Source organism: Olea europaea, chromosome 23 (assembly GCF_002742605.1).
Source record: "Olea europaea var. sylvestris chromosome 23, O_europaea_v1, whole genome shotgun sequence".
NCBI lineage: Eukaryota > Viridiplantae > Streptophyta > Magnoliopsida > Lamiales > Oleaceae > Olea > Olea europaea.
The window spans coordinates 4057406-4070767 of NC_036259.1; the positions used below are offsets into that span (position 1 = coordinate 4057406).

The 13362-nt window shown below is 36.7% G+C and overlaps 2 protein-coding genes across 4 annotated transcripts; one reads left to right on the plus strand and one right to left on the minus strand.

The window, feature by feature from the left end:
• Positions 1-521: 521 nt before the first annotated feature.
• LOC111372145 (E3 ubiquitin-protein ligase RMA1H1-like) lies at positions 522-3066 on the plus strand. 2 transcript variants are annotated; one of them, XM_022994339.1, is made up of 3 exons: positions 522-736; positions 1821-1894; positions 2130-3066. In XM_022994339.1, exon 3 carries the CDS (start codon positions 2156-2158, stop codon positions 2930-2932), a length of 777 nt encoding a protein of 258 aa, XP_022850107.1. In that variant the 5' UTR covers positions 522-736; positions 1821-1894; positions 2130-2155; the 3' UTR covers positions 2933-3066. The 2 variants fall into 2 exon arrangements, with proteins under 2 accessions (XP_022850107.1, XP_022850106.1); XM_022994338.1 differs by lacking the exon at positions 1821-1894 and having other exon boundaries at positions 523-736.
• A 2141-nt stretch (positions 3067-5207) lies between these two features.
• On the minus strand, positions 5208-12948 carry LOC111372146. 2 transcript variants are annotated; one of them, XM_022994340.1, is made up of 4 exons: positions 12763-12948; positions 6907-7065; positions 6188-6406; positions 5208-5711 (listed from the first exon to the last, which is right to left on the minus strand). In XM_022994340.1, the coding sequence occupies exons 1-4, from the start codon at positions 12916-12918 to the stop codon at positions 5370-5372; spliced, it is 876 nt and encodes a 291-aa protein (XP_022850108.1). In that variant the 5' UTR covers positions 12919-12948; the 3' UTR covers positions 5208-5369. The 2 variants fall into 2 exon arrangements, with proteins under 2 accessions (XP_022850108.1, XP_022850110.1); XM_022994342.1 differs by having other exon boundaries at positions 6907-7055; positions 12763-12895.
• Between the last annotated feature and the right edge of the window lie 414 nt (positions 12949-13362).

The following is a 13362-nucleotide window of genomic DNA, read 5'->3' on the forward strand; positions in this document are numbered from 1 at the left end:
GGACAATATTACCCTTTTGATTCGACTTCATGTGAATGTTGCATGATCACTTAACATTTCTGTCAAATGAAAACTTTGTAACGAACGATAAACTATGATAAGGGTACGACACTTTTAAAAAGTTAAGGATTCTGACAAAATATTCATATAATTTCTAACATAGATCATGATAAAAGAACATCTTAATAAAAAGGCACTTACACTGAATGACTGCACCTACGAAAAATTTAAATGAGAATTTTATTTTGTCTAAAAAAATAGAATAATAATAAAAAAAAATCCCTCAAAGAAAACATAACCTATTTGGGTCAAAAGAAGAGAAAAGAAAATTGTGAAATTGTGGCTAGAAAAATTTCACTCCCTTTCCGTTCGGACCACGTCATGTATTTATCCAGAAGAGATTGTAACTCCTCTGCATTTACGTCACTCCGGCACCTATACATACATTGTATATTGTACGTATAGCCCTTGTCGTTATTTGCAGTTCTACACATCCTGTGTGTATATAAGAGGTAAAGCAGAAACGGACCCCCCTCATCTTTAGACCATATCCACGCAATCTAAAGCTTCATCACCACGCTGTTCTCTCTTTCTTGGCATAAAAACCGCTTATTTTCTCTCTCCTTCTGTGAATATCTTCATCTTCTTTTCTTTTTGTTTACATTGCAATTTTAAGAACGAAACCATTAGATATTGCGTATTTGTTGAGTATCAAGAAGACCCTCTTCGTAAATTGGTATGAATTATTCTCCATCTTTCTGATATATGATTTAGTGTGTGTAGGTGCATGAAATTTCTAGTGTTCTGTTTTCATAGCCCTTTTTAAGCTTTTTTCTTTCCCTTTTGTGTGTATGCAGCTCATTTGGGGTTTATATTAGTGTTTCTTCGACATGGGTTACTTTCAATTTTGTGAGAAACATAAATTGTTGCTTTTATACTGTCAAATATTGGATTGAACAATAAGGAAATTGCTAATTTAACTTTGTTTTCCTTTTCAAGGAAGGGATCAGTTAACTTAAGGTAATTTTCTTGTTCAGATTTCTTGATTTCTGGTTGGGGAGTTTGAAGATTTCTTGATTCTGTGTGAAAGAAAGAATGGTAGAATGCGGAGCTTGTCTATTATATCTAGGTTTTAATTAAGGTTTCTTTAGTTCTTGTTTGTTATGAAGCCGTAGCTCGTAATTCGAAACCTCACTTCAATTTCAAGAATCTTTTCTGGTGAGAACACATCCCTTTAGGATTAAGGAATCCATAGATTGTATTGGGACATCACAAGTTACAAACAATCCAAGATTGATCTTTTACCTTAATGGTTGATTACTTTTTTTCTCTGTTGTTCTCATTTTTATTTTTTATTTTTGGCGAATTGGCTCTTAACTATATTAATATTGGTCTTTGCTCTTTAGTAAGAGTTTGGTTTATATAGAAAATGGGAGAATATGTATTAAAATAAAGCAGGTATCTTCTCCTTGTCAATAGTCATTCAAATTTAGAACTGTATCCATTCAACTTTTCTTGTTTCAGTGAACAAGCGACTAGACTATATGCAACTTCTAGAAATATTTTATTGTTCACTTGTTCATGTTTGGGTTTTGAATGGGTGCCTGGTGTTAGCACAATGTGCAAGAAATTATCTAGCCCGTTCCCTTGGTATTTAATTTCAAACTGGTAGGGTAGATAGTTATATGAGAAGCAGGTTGGAATTACTGGCTAAGACTATGCTGGAATTGATTGATGCTATTGTTGCAAATCCAATTATCAACTAATTTCTCACCTACCGTTCTCATTTCGTGTTCTTTTTTCTTTGTATATTCAAGCAGGATATGTAGGGAAGGAATTTTATTTTGTAGGACAGGAAAAAGAAAAAATATGGGCAGAAGTGTTTATTTTCACTGTAAGATGGTCCACTTGAGACTTTGATTTTTTCGATCCCCCTATATTCACGCACAATCGTTTGGACAATGACCTGATATAATTTTCGTTGTTTTTGTGTTTTCATCCCGATTTTTTATGGCATTAGACAGTTAAATGAATTGAAGTTTACAGCTGTTGGGGCTTGATTCTTGGTGATCCTGTTGGTAAATAATTCAGTCAATTTAACAAGAACTTTTTATCTTCTTTGATGACAGATTGTTCGGACTGAGAAGCTGAATATATGGCGACAGAACAATATTTCCAAGGGGCAGCAAGAGAAAGTGATTTCAGTGAAGATGGATCTTCCTTGGTGAAATGGAAATCCTTATCCTCTTCAGTCGAAGAGTCTGAATCTAATCCTTCTGGTGATTTTGAATGTAATATCTGTTTGGACCTTGTGAAAGATCCCGTGGTTACATTCTGCGGGCACCTCTACTGCTGGCCCTGTATCTACCGATGGATCAGTTCCCCCAACACATCTCTAGAAAACGCGGATCAGCAGCAGCCACAATGTCCTGTCTGCAAAGCTGAGGTGTCGCAGAAAACCTTGATTCCACTATATGGCCGTGGCCAAACTACAAATCCCACTGAAGACAAGGCATCAGATTTTAGTACTCTCATACCAAAAAGGCCTCTGAGTCTGAGATCTGGCAATAATGAGCTAATACCGACTACAAACTCAGGCTATACATTTCCTCAACCTCATCATCAAAGTTATTTACAATCGTCTCAACCATATCACCGTTACTCTGGCAACCATATGGATTCATCCATGCTCGGCATTGGCGGGGCAGCAACAAATTTGATTGATCCAATGATTGGAATGTTCGGTGAAATGGTTTATGCAAGGATTTTTGGGAACGCGGAGACGACTTTGTATACATATCCAAACTCGTATCGTCTAGCGAGTAGTAGCAGTCCTCGATTAAGAAGGCATATGATGCAGACTGATAGATCACTCAGTAGAGTTTGTTTTTTCCTTTGCTGTTGTGTAATCTTGTGTCTTCTCTTGTTCTGAAAAACCTTTTTGTTTCAGTTTTCCTCTTTGGTCCATTTTGTACTTGTAAAAATGCCATGTTAATAGCAGAGCACATTAACATATAAAAGTTGAGTTGGCATATAGATGATAGACTTACACCCATGGTGTTGAGATATATTGTCATAATTCGATATCGACTACATTTATGGAAGCAAAGCATTAATAAGCATTAATAGGTACTAAAATTTGAGATAAAAGAATTATTTTACTTAATAGGATGTTGATTCTTTTCTATTGATCATGCTGAGTTTGAAGCTGAATTGGACAAATCATATACAAATTTTTTCAACATTGGCCATGTTTAACGGCATCGCTCTCGCTTTAATTTATAAACATTTCAAAGTTTTCTTCTTGAATGATGTTACCAATGGTCGCTTTCTCTATACCCATCCCCACAAGCTATATATTTAAGAAAAATGTGGTTCATATAATGATAAATTAAATCATACCATAGCTTTCGAGCGTGGCATTATTTCTTTTGAGACCCTTGACTCTTTTTCTTACAAAACGAATGGCATCATCTCGTGAAAAATATAAGTATTCATAGAGGGTGTGGTGGCAAAATGTTGATGTAGATTGTAGCAGACAGTTTCCAAAGTGAGTTATCATCTTGATTGGCCTTCGTCGAATCTTCCAACTAAGGAGTCAAGATCGGTGGCCCGGCTTACAATTAGTGGCTCCTCAGATTAGAATATTAGTAACGTGCCAATATTGAATTGTTGTCATGGTGTGAACCCCTTGAATTTGGACGGCTCACATTACAAAATTAGACAATTTTAACGCACTAGGAAATTGTATTTTTAAGCTAAGATTGGATTCTTGTAATGGTGTGATCTTTCGTATCTTTGAAGAAAATCAAATGCAAAACATTCAACATATCAAATCATAATGAAACGTTGATGACCTAAATAGAGGACTACAATTCAATCAATAATTCAAAATCCCATCCACCAAACGACCATTTGATTCCCAATTGAGAGAATGAAGCAGCAAGTACCACAGTTAATATTTCAAAGAAGTACTACAATATATGATAAATAGCTTCATTTATGCTAAACTAACTCGATTATTTCTCATTCTAAATTTAGGAAATTGCTTTCCATTATCCCCACTAGAAAGTCCTCACCAATTTTACTTTAGCATAATATCGCGATCAAATGCATCGTAATTGTCGAAAGGGGAGGAATTCAATGGAACGGTTCCATATGCGTAGAATAACTGTCCACTCAAATTACAAAACTTGAAATTAAAAAATCACTCAAGTCACGATATCTCGAAAACCAAGTGAATAAGAGAAAAAAGTGCGTAGATAGACTCACTCGACATTCAAGTTGTCATGATTTGAAAGACACTCTTACTATGTATTCATATTGGATTGTCTTACTGAAATATTTCTATGTTTCCACCTTTAAGGGGTCTGCCTAGTCGGAGTGTATATGCATTACTCAACCTTTGTATACGAGTCATTTTAAGATAGCTCGAGTGATCGACCCATGGCCAACCCATTAAGGCATAATGTTACATTTGTATTAGTTGTTTAATTAGTCATATGTGCTAAATGAGCATATTGCATTTCACGAAAGAACAATGGCCTAAAATATAAGGGAAAATCGAAAAGGCAATCTTCGTGGTAGATAGTATTTTTATTACGTTAAAATTAACTTGACTAAATAGCACGTATATCAAAATTTTTTCCCCTCCAAAGTGAGCCAAGTTGTCCCACTCCTCTTTCCAAAGTCTCGTGTCCCCTAAATATTATAAGACCCAATGATTGGCTTCAATACGGTATTTATAGTATTTATATATTCATTGAACAATGGGGAATCGGGCAAACAAAAGATAACATTTTCAAGAGTTAAAGAAAAAAAATATATTTAAGAACCCGATAGGTAGTATATTGAATTCTTTGTTGATAGAAGATAAGGTAAATAATTTGGAACGATTTTTCAACCAATCACGAATTCTAAAAAATTCAATTAAAAAAATATCAAGAATTTTATCAGACATTCTGTGTTATGATTTGACAAGTGATGGTTTGAACAACGTATGAGATCTACACGAACAAAGTAACGATGCAACAATAAGTGCCTTTTGTTATAGGAGGCTTGAATTTCTCCTTAGTGTCTTTAAACAAATATCTAAGCTCCGTTTTGGCAAGATTTATAAAATTATTTATAAATGATCAAACTTCATTTTTAATCACACATTGCCAAAACGATCAAGTTGGTATTCTACCAAAATAACTAATTCAATCTTAGTCAAAATCACTCAAGCGGAGTCCACTTCATTTTTATTTATCCAACTCGATTTCACTCATGTGAAGTAGAGTAAAATATATGATCGGACACTATGTCCTCGACGAATCTCATTGACCCTTTAACATCTGAAGCACAAACTTAAAAATAACGAATAACGTTTATGATATAAACGTTAAACACAGGGTCAGGGCATTGTACAGTGAATGAGTAAGGATAGACGAACTTAGGTTCCCTGTCCAACAGTAAGTGCATCCGAGCACATAACCAACAATGAAAAGTTGTACGAAATTCTCACCAGAGAAATGCGCTGCACTGAAGACGAGAGAGCTTATTGCAACTGCTTGGTGCCACTTCATTGTGGAGGCAAGCGACGTCAATAGAAAACCTCTGTAGACAACTTCTTCCAATAAGGGAGTGACATTGCAATAGACAAGAATGCAGGCCATTGTAGAGCTTGATCCAGTCGAAAGAATTTCCTTGAGAAAGGGATTGTTGACGTCCTGTAAGAATTTGAACCATATTTAAATAAAATGTTACTACTGAAACGAATCAATTTCCTTGAGTAAGCTACTACAATTATGTATGATCCAAATCAATAATGAAACTTTACATTGTCTCCAATTCATAAAAACTTTACCGTTGGCAGTGACCTTTATTCCCAAGGAAAAAGAAAATAAAATCTTTTGACAATTTTGGGCCACACCTAGTTAAACCTAAAGTTAAAATTACTAGCAAGGTATCCTGCTATTGGATGATCTTCGAAAGGAATATTACTGTTACGTTACAAATCTAATTTCTTTATCTAGTCCTCTAGAAAGGGAAAAAACTTAAGAATTGGAAACTGGAACACGTTACTAAGAAAAGAAAAGAAAAAAATACTTCATTTAACTCGTTTTTTGGTTGAATTCTATCATGGTGGTGACTGCAAACAATACATAATCCTCTGGAACAATGAAGAAAAAGTCAACGAGCTCACCTTGGGCCCTATCAATCTGTCAGCAAGAATTGAAGAAACGAAAACCAATGAAACAAGAAATCCAAACCCAAACAGTGAACCCAGCAACCAGCTCCTTCCATTCGATGCCTTGTTAACTTGAAAGAAGTCTAAAAGTCTATGCTGAGGCTTTCCAGGAAACTTAAATAGAAGCAAAACTATACTGAGCTCCAAAGTTTGAATTGCAAGCATAAAAAATGCCTGCGATGAGAAGCAAAAAATTAGATTCGACATCAATTCATTATAGAACTCGGTAAATTATTAGCTATTTTGATAAAGGGGAAACAGATAAAAATTGAGCCATGTGGCTGACAGGAATTTGATTGAATTGAATTCAAATTATTAATACAACTTCATTCTCTAGAAAAGAATGATCAACGAATCCATTTATTTAGTAAAAATAAATTGGGAGACAAAGGACTGATGTTCATCACTTAGGTGAATGAAATCGACTTTTACTGTCTTCAAATGCAGTTGTTAATTGTAAAAAAAAAAATAAAAATTACTTAGATAAAGGAAAAGAACTTATAGCAATATTTTGCATTTCACACTGCAAGAAGTGGAAACAGAAAGATGGAAAGACGGAACAAGAACAATAAATTTCAATATTGACTCTTCTACTTTTCTGTATTAACAGTTCATCAGCTAAGTTCACCATTCACCAGCATTTCACTCGAAATACGGGAAAGAGTTGCACTTACCTGAATCTGGGGATCAAGAACAGCTTGATGCAATACCTTGGCAGCCACAGATAAACCACCAAAGCTCAAAGGAATGTGGATACTGAACACATAAAAACCCATAGAGCTCCATATACTCCCAACATCACATGAAGTGTCTGATTCTAGGACTGAGAACCCCTAGGAGAAATCAAAAACTAATTACAAGATGTACTATTATTAACATTACTAAAATGTATAAACAAAAATCCTTTGTATATGACTCGTAAGATAATTGCATGAATTCAGGCATCTATTAATCATTCCACCATCCAAACTAACATGATGAATTAGCATTTAAAAGCATTTTTTTTTTTATGTGAATTTATGTATACTAATCTGTTTGTATAGCACAAACGTATACATGCAGCACATGTAGATTGGAGGAGGGGGCGGAAAGGGGGATTGGGGAGTAGTACCATATAGGTTCATTTAGTGTTCAGGGACCTCTGTTAATTCCAGATAACCTCACTCTCTTTAGATTACTCCATCCCCAATAAGTTTTTTAATCTTAAATTGTGAATCTTGATATTTCTTTCCTAGAGAATAATAACGAGCTTTTCCAGAAGACACAAGAATGTTAGGTGGATGGCATTGCATAAATTAATGTTAATTTGTTTCCTGAAAATGACGATGAGCTCATCAGAAGACAGAAGAGTGGTAAGTGGACAGAGTTGCTTAAATTGAAATTTTTATACACAATTTCCTACATGAATTGACAACTACAGTTTAATTTGTGAGTTCACTTAGGTGACAAAGATATATCTTATTCTTTGATTTTCTAGTGGATCCATTCAATTCATTTCCAATATCTTGTCTTTTACAGTGTTCTAAAAGGCGTGCTTGGCAAATGAGCGGATGAAATTCCAAGCCAAGTGGCTTGGCGCCTTATTTAGCGTAGACCTTTGACTTCTAATCGTGCCTAGGAGAGCATTATTATCTCTCTCTCTTTTTAAGTTAAAATTTAACGGTTGATTTTTTCACTCCGTCTGCCCTAGATTCAAAACAGCCACTTGAAACCTTAAAAAAAGGAAAACTTCTAAAAATTCTTATCTATTTACTATTTAGTATTTATATTTGAAACTTATTCTTTTGTTGGAAATTTTGAAAAAATGTATAAAATTCCTATAAATTTAGTTTAGATGTTTGATGGGTATTATTTATAATTATTTAATAATTTTTGATTGATTAAAAATTAAAATAATATTAAAATAAGAAAATGCCTTTTTATGCTTATTACACCTATGCCTCGCTTAAGTTCGCCTAGCCCATAGCTTGATTGCCACGCATTATGCCTTTTAGAACACTATCTTTTACTACAGAATTCCAGTATTTTATGTTTTGATGACAATAAGTAAATGGTCCCAAGCACAACTGATGTAGGGAGATTAATAAATCTGTGGATAACAAGAAGGGATGGGGGAGGGAAGAGAAGAAGAATATAGAGGAGGGGAAGAGGGCAAAACGGCTGCAAGCCAAATCTTTAATTAATCAAAATTCATCATCTCAAATAACAATGTAAGATAGGTTTAAATACTGGAAAATAATGCAAACCTAGGGCTAAGCCCAATACACAAGTCCATAAAATTAAAATAACCTAAATTCCAACTAAAATAATTAAAATTGCTAAAATTAATTAAAATTGGATGTCCTCATCAATTCTCCCGGGGTGGGAGAGAAAACTCGACTCTGTCGAGTGGCTATATCACCATAGGCATCTGTCAATCTCCCAACCATAAGTTGAGTGGCTGGGCAAGCTTCTTCCTGCGTCTGTAGAAATGCGTCAGTGGCGGTCTGAACCTGGTGTCCTCACCAACTCCCCTCGGGTGGACGGGAGGCGATCTGGGCCAAGGAAGATCCTGCTGACTCCGATGAAGCTCTAGCAAATCTGGATCCAAATGCTGTAGTGTCTCCCTGGAGATCCATGCACAATCAGAATCTGGTCGACCAACCCAACGAACAAGGAAGCGCTGAACCTCTCCATCATTAGTGAACACAGTTTCATCTAAAATAGCATCAATTTTATCTGTGTGTGCTGTGAGAGGTGGTAGTGGGTTAGAGGGGGTCAGAATTAGGATCAAGGTCCACAAAAGGAGGTAACAGGGGATCATCTGAGGGAATGAAATGGCCTTTATAAGCTACAAGGTCTTCAACATTGAAAGTATGGTGGTAACCAATGTGGGATGGAATGTCAACAATATATGCATTTGGACCAACTTGCTTTAAAATTTTAAAAGGACCAGCACTACGAGCTTGCAATTTGGAGGCGGGTCCATGTAGACGCCGCCCTGGCCTAATGCGAACCATAACGTAATCCCCAACATTAAACTCAATGTGTCGTTTATGTAAATCAGCTTGTAGTTTATAATTCGCATTACTAGCTTCAAGTTGTTTATTGATCTCAATGTGCAAATCACGAAGGTGTTGTGCAAATACTTCGGCTGATACTGACACTCTAGCCTGTGGGGACACAGGGATGAGATCTAATGGTTTCCTAGGCTTGTATCCGTGAACGGCTTCAAATGGACTCATACCTAATGAACGATTTACGGAGCTATTATACGCGATTTGAGCGACAGGAAGGATTAAATCCCAATTCCGAAGGTTCTCCCGGACCAGACAACGTAATAAGTTACCAAGACTCCGATTAACAACTTCGGTCTGACCGTCAGTTTGAGGGTGGTAGGCTGTAGAAAATTTTAATTTGGTACCCATCTTATGCCACAAGTCCTCCAAAAATGGCTAGTGAAGCGAACGTCCCTATCGGACACGATGGTCTTGGGAAGCCCATACAGTTTGACAATCTCATTAAAGAATAACATGGCAACCTTGGACGCATCCGATGTTTTGCTACAGGGGATAAAGTGAGCCATTTTTGAGAAACGATCGACAACCACGAAAATAGAATCATGCTTCTTTGGGGTGCGTGGTAGTCCTAGCACAAAATCCATACTAACGTCTTGCCAAGGACAATTGGGGACGGGGAGAGGAGTGTATAGGCCTGTGTTCTGCTTCTTTTGTTTGGCCAATTGACAAGTGTTACATGTACTAACAATTTTAGCCACATCTCTCTTTAAACTAGGCCAATAGAATTGGCGTTCAACCTCCTCAATGGTCTTATCACGCCCAAAGTGACCGGCTAACCCTCCCGCGTGCACTTCCCACACTATAAAATCTCGTACTGAAGTTCGAGGGATGCACAATTTATTGGCTCGGAAGAGATAACCCTTCTCAAGTCGAAAGCCATCTGTGCTGTTTGATTGTCCTCTTTGCAAATCGAGAAAGATATCCTTAAAATCTGGGCATGCCTCGTAATCCTCCTTAAGCCTTTCAAAACCAATGACTTTGACACTCATGATCGACAAAAGGGAGACACGACGACTTAACGCGTCAGCTGCTTGGTTCTCCACGCCCTTCTTGTGTTTTAAAACGAACGAATAGGCCTGCAAATATTCAACCCAACGTCCATGCCTAGAACTTAATCTCTTCTGAGAGTTGAGGTAACGGAGGGCTTCGTGGTCCGAATAAAGGACGAATTCTTGGGGCAACAAGTAGTGGCGCCAATAGCGCAAAGCCTGGACCACCGCATACAGTTCCTTATCATACGTTGAATATCGTCGTTTGGCCTCATTTAACTTTTCACTGAAATAGGCGACAGGGTGACGATCCTGACTTAAGACTCCGCCTATACCTACCCCAGAAGCGTCACATTCAACTTCAAAGACTTTGGAAAAATCGGGAAGACGCATGACAGGAGCTTCTGTCATTCGCTCCTTGATTAACTTAAAGGCCTTCGCCGCCCCGCGTGTCCAATGAAACTCCCCTTTTTTCATGCACTCCGTGATAGGCGCCATAATAGTGCTAAACCCTTTAATAAAACGGCGGTAAAATGTAGCTAAGCCGTGAAAGCTCCTGACATCATGAATGGCCTTAGGCTCAGGCAAGTCAATTATCGCCTGAATCTTAGTAGGGTCAGCAGACACCCTTGTCGACGAGACGATGAACCCTAGAAAAACTACGCTATCGGTGAAAAAGGAACATTTCTTGACATTAGCATACAGGTTAGTCTCGCGAAAGGTAGAACAAACTTGTTTGAGGTGGTCACGGTGTTGCTCCTTGGTTTTACTATAGATGAGGATATCATCAAAGTAGACAACAAGAAACTTACCCATGAACGGCCGAAGAGTTTGTGTCATTACCCGCATGAAGGTACTCGTAGCATTACTTAGCCCAAAAGGCATGACCAGCCATTCATAAAGGCCATCTTTCGTCTTAAACGCAGTCTTCCACTCGTCCCCTGGGCGAATTCTAATTTGATGGTACCCACTCTTTAGATCGATCTTTGAAAAGCCCAATACACAAGTCCATAAAATTAAAATAACTTAAATTTCAACTAAAATAATTAAAATTGTTAAAATTAATTAAAATTGGATGTCCTCATCAACGACCAGATGTGCTATTGGAAGTTGGATTAGGTTTGTGCTGACATGTATCTATCCAAGGCTCAGCCAATCACAGTCTTTGTTGGCGAAGCTTGTCAAGTAGCTTAGTTCATCATTGGGTGGTTGCCAGACTACTATACTGGTATCACATGTTTGCTCATCCAACATTTTCGTTCATCTCCACTCATAACCCACCCTTCGTTTGTGAAAGTCATAGAGATCAAGATGTGTGGAACTTTGGACAGGAAAAATGAGATACCAATAATTTCCACATTGGTTATCCGTAAGCATTGTAAGTAAAGAGAATTTTTGGCGCCAATGTTGAGGATTATTTGTTGGCCATAAAGCAATCTATGTTTGTATAGCAATGCAAAGTTGCAACTTCAAAAGCGGGTAATGCACTTAAATCATCTTTAAATTATGTAGAATCCATAAACATAATGGGGATTGGGAGATATCAGAAAATAAAAAACAATGTGCACACATTCCACTAGAAGTCAAACCACATAAATAGGTACCTCTGAAAAGAAAAAATGGTGCTGACTCGACCAGAATCAAGAAGTTGATTGAGAGTATCAGAAAGAAAGTTAATGCATTTCGCTCAATAAGCAAAATAAACCCCCCCGCCCCAACTCGGTAGAGTCACTAAGATCACATGAACAGTGTAGGAATATTACAGTGGTATCTTCAAAAGTCATGGGCAACCACCCATGGGTTCTTTCTTTATTTGGGACCAAATGTCTTGTGTATTTGCTCCTACCAATCAAATTTCATCTGCTTAACTTTTATGACATTATTCATTCATAACTCGTAACATTCTGGTCCAACCATGATCCCCCTCGATTGTGTTCAATGTGGCATTATAACCCATATGTGATCAAGATATAGTATTTTGACTAAGATTTCAGCCCCAATAAAAGGCATCACTGTGACTTATAAAGCAATTATAACTGACAAAAGATAAACAAATGCTCCACAGTTTGTCACAGAAAATCCATTTCTGTATTCTACAAAATGCAAATGTTCTTCAATTTTCCATCAACTACCGGGCTACAACTAATGATGAGAACTTTAATCTTGGTAATATGCATTTTTGTTGAATTAGAAATATAAAAGGAGTCCAAACATTTTGATGTAAGCAAATGGTACAGATTATCTCTTAAGTTCTCCCAAAAGCCCATTTATAACAAAGAATCAACCATTTACATAATAAAGCACAAAGATGAGTTTAACACATCATAAATACAATTTTTGCAACTTACACCAACAAAATTGAACAAAGCCCACAAAAAATAATCACACGTAGGGACAAAAATATCATGAATCTGTGTTTAATTCTATACAGTCAAGTTGCAAATCATTCAGATTATAAGAGAACTGCAAAAGCAAAAAGCACCTCAGTGCCTTTTTGGGTGCCTTGGTGTTTGCTGCAACGACACTGGAAAGAAGCTCTACTGCTGAATGAGGTAGAATTCAGCAATGGTATGCCGAAACCATGGCTGAATTTAGAGGGAGTTGGGCATAGGAGAGGCCTTATTAGTATAGTACTCATTTTACTCCGCTAAAACGGGAATTTACGGGGAGACTGATGCCAAGAGGATAAAATGTGAGTTCTTAAAGAGATTTTTATTTGGAAAAATTGCTCCATTGGTATCAAGTCATGGCCCTGTTACAATTTTGTCTTTAATTTTTATTTTATCAATTTTATGCAGACATCTCTAATTTTGGATTCTAGTAAGGTAAAATAGGTACTCAACTTAATTTTAATTAAAAAAAAAAAAGTAGAAAGGAAAGAAGTACCCAAAGCCCTTATTACCACCCTCCTCTATCCATCCTTAGATGCACCATGAACTTGCCTTCGTCGTTTGATCTTAACCACTTTACGTACTTGTTTGAATTGCATCCTAAAGTCTAAATAAAAATAGTAATGTCATCTTGCATTCATTCTTATATGACTATTTTGTTGTTTTTATTAGTTTTCCATTTAGAACAAAAC

Coding starts and splice junctions, on each gene's coding strand:
- LOC111372145 (XM_022994339.1), top strand. CDS start 2,156: ATGGCGACAGAACAATATTTCCAAGGGGCAGCAAGAGAAAGTGATTTC.
- LOC111372146 (XM_022994340.1), bottom strand. CDS start 12,918: ATGAGTACTATACTAATAAGGCCTCTCCTATGCCCAACTCCCTCTAAA. Junction 7,066..12,762: donor GCACCCAAAAAGGCACTGAG/GTGCTTTTTGCT, acceptor GATTTCTCCTAG/GGGTTCTCAGTCCTAGAATC. Junction 6,407..6,906: donor TTCTTGATCCCCAGATTCAG/GTAAGTGCAACT, acceptor TTCTCATCGCAG/GCATTTTTTATGCTTGCAAT.